At 40.1% G+C, this 11,232-nt stretch overlaps 1 protein-coding gene across 1 annotated transcript in view; it reads right to left on the reverse strand.

Moving 5' to 3' along the window:
• The window catches only part of rorb (RAR-related orphan receptor B), a 26,068-nt gene extending 20,984 nt beyond the window's left edge, over positions 1–5,084 (reverse strand). The window contains exon 1 of the mRNA XM_058069980.1: positions 4,699–5,084. Coding sequence (XP_057925963.1) covers positions 4,699–4,705 — 7 coding nt within the window. The 5' untranslated portion in view covers positions 4,706–5,084. The remainder of the gene's footprint in view (positions 1–4,698) is intronic.
• Between the last annotated feature and the right edge of the window lie 6,148 nt (positions 5,085–11,232).

Raw genomic sequence — 11,232 nt, forward strand, 5'->3', positions numbered from 1 at the left:
TGCCCTGCGTTAACATGTGTTCACCTCAAATCGGCTCTCCATCTACAAGTGTAGAAATGGGAATCATTTCACCCATAATCTGACTGAAATGAAGAAAAAAAACAATAATTGCTGAAACAAATCCTAACATTTGTTTCCTCTGGCAGCGTAAGTGGCCAACATTTTCTTTTGTGTTCATACATATTAAGCTCTTGAAAAGGCACTGAGCACAATAAAACGTATTTTTTTACAAATACTAATGAAAAGTAACTCCTTTTCAGCTGTTCAGAAAAAAATTAGAGATGCTCGATATTGGCTTTCTTACTAATATTACCCGGCATTTAATTTCCGATACTCATACAGGCAGCAGCTATTCCTTCAAACTAATGTCAGGTCACATCTCTTGTAATTATCATATTATCCTTATTTTACCGTGATGCCACTGGATTAGGGCTGGGCAATATGGACCTTTGCATCAATCACAATATGATGATATAATAAAATTCAGTGGAGTCTTGTATAAAACAGCTACTACAAACCTAAAGCCATCCATGAGAGTAAATAGACTTAGATAGATTAAATAGACAAGCTGTGACTTTTCAATTGCTTGCAGTTAAGGAAGATGTAGTCACCCATGCAATTCCAACTGCATGTGTGGATATTTTTTATGACACTCTTATTTTGGTAACAGTTAGATGGCAAACGGTGCTCTTATTTTGAAGGCTGGTAGTGACTTGTCTGTACGAGTTGGATGCAAGAATAAATATGCCTTTCATCAGACGTTACATGTCGTCATTGTAAAACGCGAGTCACCACACTAGCATGCTAAACTAAGCTAAACTTGCTAGGATTCATGCTCCATAAGAGGAGGTTCCACCAACCTTGTCTGGTTTTTAATGCCATTTCAACCTGTTTAGTTTGGGAGGAGGCGGTTTACTGTTTGTAATGATTTTGGTCCCCAAATGTGAGGTCCAGCGAGTAAATACTTTCCCACACGAATGGTGCTTCCCCTCACGATGACAGCATTTCATTCACATTATGTATCAATACAGTCCGCAGTCGGCTTGTTTATGTTCATCATTTATACCATATATGTTTCATATTCATAGCATTGAAAGCATATATATATAAATTATCACCCAACCCTAAACTGGAAGCATTTCATAATATTTTAGCAAAATAAGACAACTACTGCAATATTTAATGTTATAGAAAGTTGAAAAAAAAAACTATTAAAATAACATAATAACTAAAATACACCAAAGAGGTTAGTCTTCACAAATAATAATCAATTTAAACAAGGCTAGCAACAACGCATTTTGGAAAGCTGCACATTTCTATGTGGCACAAACATCCGTAGAATGAAGTAACGTATACAAAGTATGAAACTCTGGTTAAATCTGGTTTCATTTTATTCCAATATCTGACTTCCCCAGTTTTTATCCAGTAATGCTTCTGTGATTAAAAAGTTAATGCTCAATATTATTGTAGCTCCACGGAGACATACTTCCTTCATGGATAAGTAAAACTGGTAAAACAGACGGGCACAGCAAGAGGACTGACTCTATGACTTCAAGGCAGATTTAGACTTTAGGAGTGGTTTGGGGCTGAAAATCCCTCCTGGCGTAGATAAAGTGGCGACACAAACCCAAGTGTGCCGTATAGCCCTCACTTTGTGTGTGTGAAGATTAAAAAAAAAAAAAAAAAAAGCAACTGTGGAGAAAGGGCAAAGCAGTTCGCTTCAAGTCCCCCCAGACAGCTACTGAGGGATAAAACCAACATGGAGTCTATGCTGAGGGCATGCTAAACAAACAGGAGCTATGATAGCGGCTCAGTGGGACCACAGGACTGCCGTCGGGCCACACACACACACACACACACAGGAGTAGACTGTGGCTATCTGTTAGAAGTATATTGCCAGTTGCATATGAGTCTCGAATGTGTGTGTTGCAAGAGCGCTGAGGCCGTGGCTCAGTCAGTGGGGCTGTGTTGAGGGATTAACAATGTGGCATCCATGGGCTTGAGGTAATCTCTCCTCTCTTCTTACATAATACTCGGCCATTAGTCAGCACAAACACACAATAAACAACACAATTGACATTAACCAAACCTGGAAATGGTAATAGCGGACATAGTGCACTTTAGAGCATTAAAATAAGGTTAGCAGTGATTTATGTGACTAAAATGAACCTGCTTCAGTGATCAGTTCACCTAGAGACCAAGTCTCCTGGTTTAACAGTTCTGTTTGGATTGGTTGTAACAGCATCACACTCGTCCCACCTCATACGACAACTGGAAAACTGCTTAAATTTAAGGATACAGACCAGTTCATTTCATCTGAGTGATGTGCCATCAATATATCTGAACAGACTGCTTCCGCTGCCTTTGACTAAAAATTGATCTTGGGATGTGTTGCAATCGGACAGATCAATGTTCACACAAGCCTCCACAGCAAAGCATGATGGGACTAATTCTATTGGCTTGAAGCCGTCATGCATAGTATTGGTGTGTGTGTGCGTTTTAAGTGATGTTTGTGTGTGAGCACATAAGAATGAAAACACAAATTGGACAGAAACACCACACCTTACAGACATATTGTTATGACCTCAGCTTGTCTTCACCTTACTCGTGTACAGTTCCTCTCTTTCCATCATATTGTTTGCCATGGTGATTGGGATTGGGATCGCTAACAAAGAAGATTGAATGGCACTTTGACCACCTTCACCCCCCCCCGTTACTGCATGCTGAACTCTCTGACCTATAGGTGCACTGAGGTGATGCAAACACGCCCTCTTGCCTATGCAATACATGCTAATGTGGTCACTTTGTGTTGTTTAAAAACAATTCCCCACTCGTTCATAACACTGCAGCAAGTGGAAAGGTATCCATACAAAAATATCAACAACTATTTTGTCAAAAGCTTTAGAGTGTAAAGCTTCATTTAATTCCTGCAAGCATCATGTTGGAGTTAATTACACAAACTATTTTCCTATTTACATTATCCTGTAAAGCCCCATTGAGAGGGAAAACATATACATGTTCACAAATACAGAAAAGACATTGGTGATTTTTTATTTTTTGTCCTGACTGATGATGAAGTGACATCATAGTCTGAACTTCAGAAGTTGTAGCTATTGTTAAATGATAATTACCACAACACAAATGGGGAGGGGCTCTATTTTTTATAACCTTGTGCTTGTGAGCACATTTCTATGTAAGGGCAGCTGAGACTATCTCTCTCTCTCTCACACACACACACACACACACAGGTTGAGAGTGGGGGGCGTGCAGCCCACTCTGATTTAATTCTATCTGACAAAACCCTTTCGGGCGTGCAGAGGGAGAGAGGAAGATGGAGAGAGATAGAGATGGAGAAAGAGGGGTGAGAGAGACGCTTCAGGGGCCTCCACTGCTAACCACGGCTGTAAAGTGAAAGCAGGACTTTCCAAACCCCCCCATCACCTCCACCACCACCACCAAATCCTCCCATGCACAAAAGTGGTCATAAGGCCTGCTACAATGTGGATAAAATACAAGACATGACAGAGGAGTTTGGGATAAGATAACAGAGAGTGAGGTGGGCCATGTTTGGTTTATTTGGCCTGCAGCTGCAGCAGACAACTTAATATGACATCCAAATATACAAGTTAGCGCTATGCAGGTTTAGCCATTCACATAGCAGTTCTAATTTCATTTAGAGTTCATAATCAAATTATTATTCACTATTTATTGTGTGATGTCGACATTTTCTTGGCAATATTAGTTTGATGTAATATTATACATAACAAATGATCACTTTAATCAAATATAGTCACCATTCAAAAATATAGTTTGAAATATATCATCATTCACTTCCACACACTCTAATTAGTGAGTTATTAAGACAGTATTTTTCAAGAAATTCTATATTAAATAGATTATATTGTATAAATATATATATATTCTATATGCTAATAATATTACACATATGTGCTGCACTTTAAAAAAAATGTTTGATGTAAGGTTTGATGTAAATGTTTCAAAAAATGTATACATCTAATATGTTTCCACACATATTTTTTAATAAAGTCACTCACTGAAGCAGGTTCACAATAATAAGAGTCAATAATAATACTAAAGCACCAAACTGTAGGCCTCACTAAAAATGTGCAGAAATGGTCACATACATACACAAATATATAGATTTATATTATATGATGTGATATATTATATATAAATATATATATGGGGTTTGGTGAGAGTGATGCTACGTGTGTGTGTGTGTGTGTGTATGTATAGGAGAGAGAGAGAGGGTGAGAGAGAGACACGACATTGACATTGACGCTGAATTTCAACATGCCGGGTGCCTTGCAGAGAAATGGGTTAGTGGAACGCACAAGTGGTCCTGGAACATCCAGTCAACTTTTAGCATCAGAATAACACAAAATGAGACTTTTCCCTGCAAAACTTCATCACGTGGTAATTTCCGGCACGGCGGTAGGGACTGACTCAGATGATTGATGAAATATCACCGCACGGCTTTTCATTCCCATTTTTTTACGCATGCGTGTGTTTAAACTGGTGATAAACTTTTAAACACTACATTCGTTGTGCAAAGCAACAAAAAAACGATTGAACCGCTAAGAGAAACTCCCATAATAAAGTTTCAAGGTCCAAGGTGTGACAAATCCCGCGTCAGCGTGTGTTTGTGCGTGTCCGCTTGGAGTTGTGTGCTCTTACCTCGCATGGTGTTGCTGTTGCGGCTCTCTTCCCGAAGCAGCAGTCATGAAGAAACAAACAAAAACACTAAAAAAGGGGGCGTCTCGTTGGGCAAGATCCTCGGTTTAAAAACAACAACACTGACAGCTATAAAAAAAAAGTGTCGATGATCTGTGTCGACGTCCGCTGGCTGCCCTGATTGGAGGCGGTGTGTGCGCTAAAAGCATCCCAGAGCGAGGCACAGGGAGGCGGGCTGAGGTCGCTCGGTGTGTCGGTGCTCGCGCTCTGGTCGTGCGGTGGCTCTTCTCATGACATCTGCGCTCTCACCTCGATGGCAGGTTTCACTCTTTTCTGCCGGCTCAGAAGAGGGAAGAGCATATAGTAGAGGCTTTACCCGCCAGCCGGGATTGGACTGGAGCACTTTCCGCTCCTCCCACTCTCTCCCGCTCAGCCTGCAGCCTGCACACATGCCCTGCACGCACACACACACGCACACACACACGCTCACACACATGCTGAGCGCACGCTGGTTCTAATACATCACCCTCCACATTTAATCAGCCAAGTACAATATACTGTTAGTTGTTTTCATACAAAAGAAATTGTGTTAAGCCTTTAACAAAATGTTGATGTTTCTGGTTCCATACTTTTAAAAGAAACCAATTGTGATGTAATTTATCAGATCACACATTATACTCATGTGCAATACAATAATATAATAATAAGTAATATGTTGCCAGGTGATATTGCATGCGATATTCATTTGCAGTCTCGTCTAACATGGGAGTAGTCCTTAGTCCTAAAATACTTAAAATTATTACACTTTTTGTGCCATGTAGATATAGAATATAAGTATATTGATATGCCAGATCATTCAAGTTGACAAATATATAATTGTATATTTTGGTTTCAGTTAAGTATTTTCAATATTTGGTGTAATTTCAGTGTTATTTTACACTCACTGGACACAATCTTCTAAAATCCAATGCACAAGCTATATAAAAATAGCCATTAGATGCAGTAATAATAATTATCTTGGAGTATAAAGATAGATGTAATGATCAAACGTATTTTTTAATTATCATGTCTATATTTGGTAACAAACTTACTAAAGCAGTTGTTGCACTGAAGTTCTGTGTCACCACTGCAACCTGCAATCCGAAATTCTTTAGAATGGAGTGTGCATGTGTACAATATCAAAATATTAAATAATCACATGGATCATTATTACATTGCAAGGGATATGGCAGTGGAAGTTTTGAAAGATACAGTAACAACAACAAAAACACTAACACTGAGGTTATACTGTATATGGAGGTTAATAGATCTTATGTCACAGAAATAAGAGTAGCTCCGGTGACATGACTTGTCTCAGATGTCGTTCAGGATGACTTTCAGGGTGGGGTCCTCTCCTTCCTCTGAGAAACACTCAAATACTGACCTGGAAAATGGAAAACCTGGTCCACAATGACTGACCTGCTGCTGGCTTCAGGGGATTCTAATCATGGGACAACTGTTTAGAGCCACTGTAATTTTAATTACCACACTCTGACTGCTCATTAAAAATGCATCACAGTAGCAAGAAATCAATTTGAGTTGAAACTCACTCAAATACTTGTAATGGACTGAGTAATAACCGTGTAAAATGTATCCCTGTGTATTTCTTAGCATACACTCTTAGAAAAAAAGTACATCCTTATTTCTGTAGGGGTGAATGACTTATCGTTGTGGTGGGAATTTAAAGCCCTTACCACTTGACCTTAAATGGAAACATATCTGTACACCTTTGGACCTTGAAAAGATTCAAGCAGTTACCGTGGAGACCAGTGATTACGCCCATGGGGTGCCTTTAGCGTAATTGTACCTTGAGAGACAGAAATCTTTGTGTCTTTCTGGTTCAGACTGTGTACTTATACATACATTTACTTCTTGACAAATTCAACATGTTGTAGTGGAACCCATTTAAGTCAGTCCCTCGTATTGTATGTTGCCCACCTGTCTATGTCAAACTCATCTGATTTTGGTCCACCATGTTATTATTCTTGTTGTTATTATTTAAAAATGCTCAGAAAAGTCAGTACCTGGTCAACCGGTTTTGAGGCCCAAGGGGGCCAAGGAGGTCATTTCTATGAAAATTGTTCTGTTCTTTTTCCACAGGGTCAGTCGATCAACCAGCACGTCTACAAAGAGATCCTACGGCGTTTCATTCGTTCAGTGCACAAGAAGAGGCGGGAGTTGTGGCAGGACAACGTGCGTCCTCATATTGCTCTGAGCATCTGACAGTTTCTGGCAGAGAAGAATATCAAAGTGCTGGACAAAATTCCTTACTCACCCTATGTGTCTCCTAATGATTTTTTCCCTCTTTCCCAAGCTCAAAGTGCTCGTAAAGGAGATCCGTTTTGAAGACGTGGATGACATCAAGCTGGCCATGATGACGGAGCTGCAGAGGATCCTGGAAGAATCCTTCCAGGAGTGCATGAAGGTGTGGCATAGAAGGCTGGGACAGTATGTTAGACACCAGGGAGAGTACTTTGAAGGGGAAAACTTCTAGTTTGTAGTTTTTTATTTGAAATTCATCTTTTGTAACACCAGTCCTGGAACTTTTCAGACACGTATGTTAACATGCTCAAAGTATTGTCAATTTGTCATTGTCGCTAAGCAGCCTACCTATTGTCGAGTTAAACAGCATTCAAACATAAACTTCCTGTTTAGTTCAAAATAAGCTTCAAAATAAAACCTTGGTATTGTCTCGGATTGTACACATATTTATTATATTTGTTGTTGATTGTTAGCCATTGGAAAAACGATTTGCGAATGGACAAAGGCTTGTTATTAGGGATGAGGCGGATACTCGTCCATATGGCTGTATGTTAAAAGCGGGCATAAATTGTCATCTATTATCAACTCCTATACCATTTATGAACTCCTATAAGTTGGGTTCGCAGTTAGCGTGACACACCAGAAGTCCTTTTAAGCACTCGGATATATGACCAACCGCAGCGGAGTGGGCATGCCTGGAGGCGGTTTGTGGGTGGAATGCATCAAAAAAGACCGTTTTCGCGGGAAGCACAAAATCCAAAGAAATACAGCTGAATAGGTGCAGATTCTGGAAGAAGTGGAAAGCTTTGTGTGTTGGTTATCGTGGGTAGATGCTCTATAGGAGCCCACAACTCAACACAAAGGTTAAAAAAATGAGAATAATAATTATTATTATAATAATAATTTAAATGGAATCAATAAATTTCAATGTGGCTGAGGGTCTGTAACCTCTTGTTCAACCCTGGAATGACCCCTGGTGACCTCAAGGGGTTTTTATTGGTAAACTATTTAAGAAAAGTTAAAAGGGAATCATATCATGAATGTGCAGAAATGAGTGTGAGTCCACGGTGCTGAAAAGATCTCTTCCTGTCACACAGGGTTACCATCACGCTTGGTGCTCAGCGTCTGCCATTAGAGTCGTTGTCTGAGAGCTAACACTGTGGATACTTCTGTCAGTGGAGGTAGCAAAGAGGCAGGTGTGGGTTGGAGGCACTTTCACCCTCAGTCTCTTAGCCTCTTTAGCTGTGGCCCACGGAGAGAGAGACTCAACAAGAGAGAGAGAAACTGCCCCGAGCACATCTCCACTGACCTACATTTTATCTGTCGCTTTTTTCCACTCCTCCTTTTTTTCCATCTCTTATTTCTCCCGTACCAACAGCTCCATAATTGTGATGTAATGACCAAAGCAAGCGTGATCAAATCCCAGACTGGTCAGGATGAAACCGCTCTTGAAGACAGGCAGACAGAAGAGAGAGAACTGAGAAAAGAGGAGACAGGAGCAAGAGGGGATAAACTAAAGGTTGGCACTTCAACATAAAATGATCACATTTCCCCAAAAGTGATAAAACGTGTCCTCATCTGATCTGTGTGCTGTGACGGTTGGGGACTCCAGTAAGAGGAATTTACGCCTCATTGGCAACTCTTCACTGTTCCTCCACAGTCTTCTACAATGAATTGACTTTAATCATGACCAAGAATGTAGATGGAGTGTTGGAAGTGAACATGGAAGCAGGACTTGAGATCTGGAGTGTCCATATGGTGGTAAGAAGGAGGAAGGGAGCAGGAGAAGCAGACTGGGCCATGCCTCAGGGCTCAACTTGGAGAAGAAGAAAAAAGCTGCACGCTGCATAGAGATGCAATCTCAGTTCCCTCTGCCTTTATGTTTTTATCTGGGTTTCTTATACTTCTATACATTTTTCGTCTTACCTCCCAAATCGTCAGGTCTGGACAATACTAGAACAGCAAAATGATTCATTTGATTGGCATTCTTCCTGCATGATTGTGTTGTCAACTTCACTCTTCCTTCCTCTCCATTGATTGTGCCTTGTTCCAGAAATTTGGGCCAAACCCAACTTAGGGCCTGCATGAATGCTGCAGGGCCCCCAAATGGTCATTGAAAACATACATTTGGATAAAATAACCTCAGTCACAGTGAAGCCACAAACATTTTCATTTAAAAGCATGCACACAGATACTTAAATTAAATGTTAGTGTCTTATCATGTTAAAATAGTACTAATATTTTGGAAGATGTACCATGAACAACCTCAACTTTATACATCTCATAATAATGTTCAGTGAGGTATATTATGTAAAAATATGCTTTTGTTGCTGTTTTTTGCAGTAATTTACAACTGCATTGTACCCCAAACCTTGAAAAATGCAGCATTTGGAACTCTGCAATGCAGAATAAACACTACATATAGCAGGTAAGTAAACATAGGAAAGTACTGCTGCTATGGGAAATAATATTGTTATAATATTGCAACTATGTTGACTCGAAATGTGTAACTTTAACAACTTTTGTTAAAGAGGTGCGGCAAGACATACTGGGAAGCCGAAAGCACTCCCTGTAATGTTGTGTAAGAGGAACTGCTAACACCTTTTTCTTGCTCTTATAGCACTGATCCATGCCTGCTGCCCTTGTAAATGCTTTTTCGGTCATTTAAACATGAAGTAACATTTGTCATAAGTAGTGTTTTCTGATCATGATAGCAATTCACATATGTCCTATAGAATTACTGAATAGCTGATACCTTGGTAACAGTGGAACCCTGAATTCACGCAAAGCACGTACTGCATACATGACATGGTCTCTTCCGGTGTGTAATTGTATGACACGATGTTACGACGCGCGACGCTACGCATTCGGGTTAAATGTTACCACATACAAGTACACATCTCTGTGTGTATGTATGCGGTTATGCGATGAGACTAAAGATTTTTAAAAGCTCCTTATTCATACCAATCAGCGCTGCCCTTGAATCGACCACCAGGAAGTTAACTTAAATATAATTAGATAAGTTTCCTCTTGAAAATAAGAAATTAGGCCACAGGTCTCTGAGGAATCGTCCTCTCCAATCTGACATGTTCTGCACAGCCTCTCCTTTACCCGCTGAAACAAGCAGGTGATTTATATCTGCAAAAACACAGAAATACATTCACGAGCGCTTGGGTGAGTTTGAGTTTATGAGTTAATTGTTTTGTTTGTGTCTTTGCACCAACCTGATCGACTGCGTTTTTGAATGTGACTACTGTACATGAGCATATACAGTAGCACTTCAATGATTTGAACAAGAAGAAGCAAAGGTCTCGTGTAATATGACATTGGCACATTGACATGTAAAGTGAGAGCTCAGGGAAAGAGAAAGGAAAGCAAAGAGGGAGAGACGGGAGATGAAGCGAAAGGAGAGGAAGAGATTGAAAATACACTTGAGAAATTTGCCGAGATACCACAAGTGACATAGGCAATTTCTGTAGAAAAATTACTTCATCATAATTTCAATCCCAAGAAGAATTGAAAGGAAAGCCCTGAAGGAGGGAGGCCAAGTCACCTTGAGAGGCATTAGGGGAAATGCTCACCCACCACACACACACACACACACACACACACACACACACACACACACAGAAGAGGGGTTCACTTTTATGCATTCATATAAAATCTCATGTCTTTCATTAATGAAGTCACCGCAATCTGATTTTTCATGATAGAGTGCAGTGCCAAGAGTGCATTACAGTTAAAATAGTGTTGTGGCAAAGTCATATGATGCCATTTTTTTTTCATTTTAATGCATAGTCATATTGACATTGTCTTGGGTTAAAACCAGTGATGAGGTGTGAGGTTCATGGCTACTGAGGAATTGAACTGCTTTGGAGTTAAGTTAATACAGGTTTCTCGGTGATGGGATATCAAGACAAAGGAGAATAATTCAATTTAGTTAAAAAAAAATTTTTTTCAAGCTTTTTAGTCCCTTTTATTAATGTTGAGCAGTATCATCAAATCAAATTTGAAATAGGATTAGATAAGAACTGAAGCTGGAAGGCACGGTGGTCGAGTGGTTAGCACGCAGACCTCACAGCTGGGAGACCAGGGTTCAATTCCACCCTCGGCCATCTCTCTGTGTGGAGTTTGCATGTTCTCCCCGTGCATTCGTGGGTTTTCTCCGGGTACTCCAGTTTCCTCCCACATTCCAAAAACATGCTAGGTTAATTGGTGACTCCAAATTGTCCATAG

Source organism: Doryrhamphus excisus, chromosome 4, assembly GCF_030265055.1.
Source record: "Doryrhamphus excisus isolate RoL2022-K1 chromosome 4, RoL_Dexc_1.0, whole genome shotgun sequence".
Lineage (NCBI taxonomy): Eukaryota > Metazoa > Chordata > Actinopteri > Syngnathiformes > Syngnathidae > Doryrhamphus > Doryrhamphus excisus.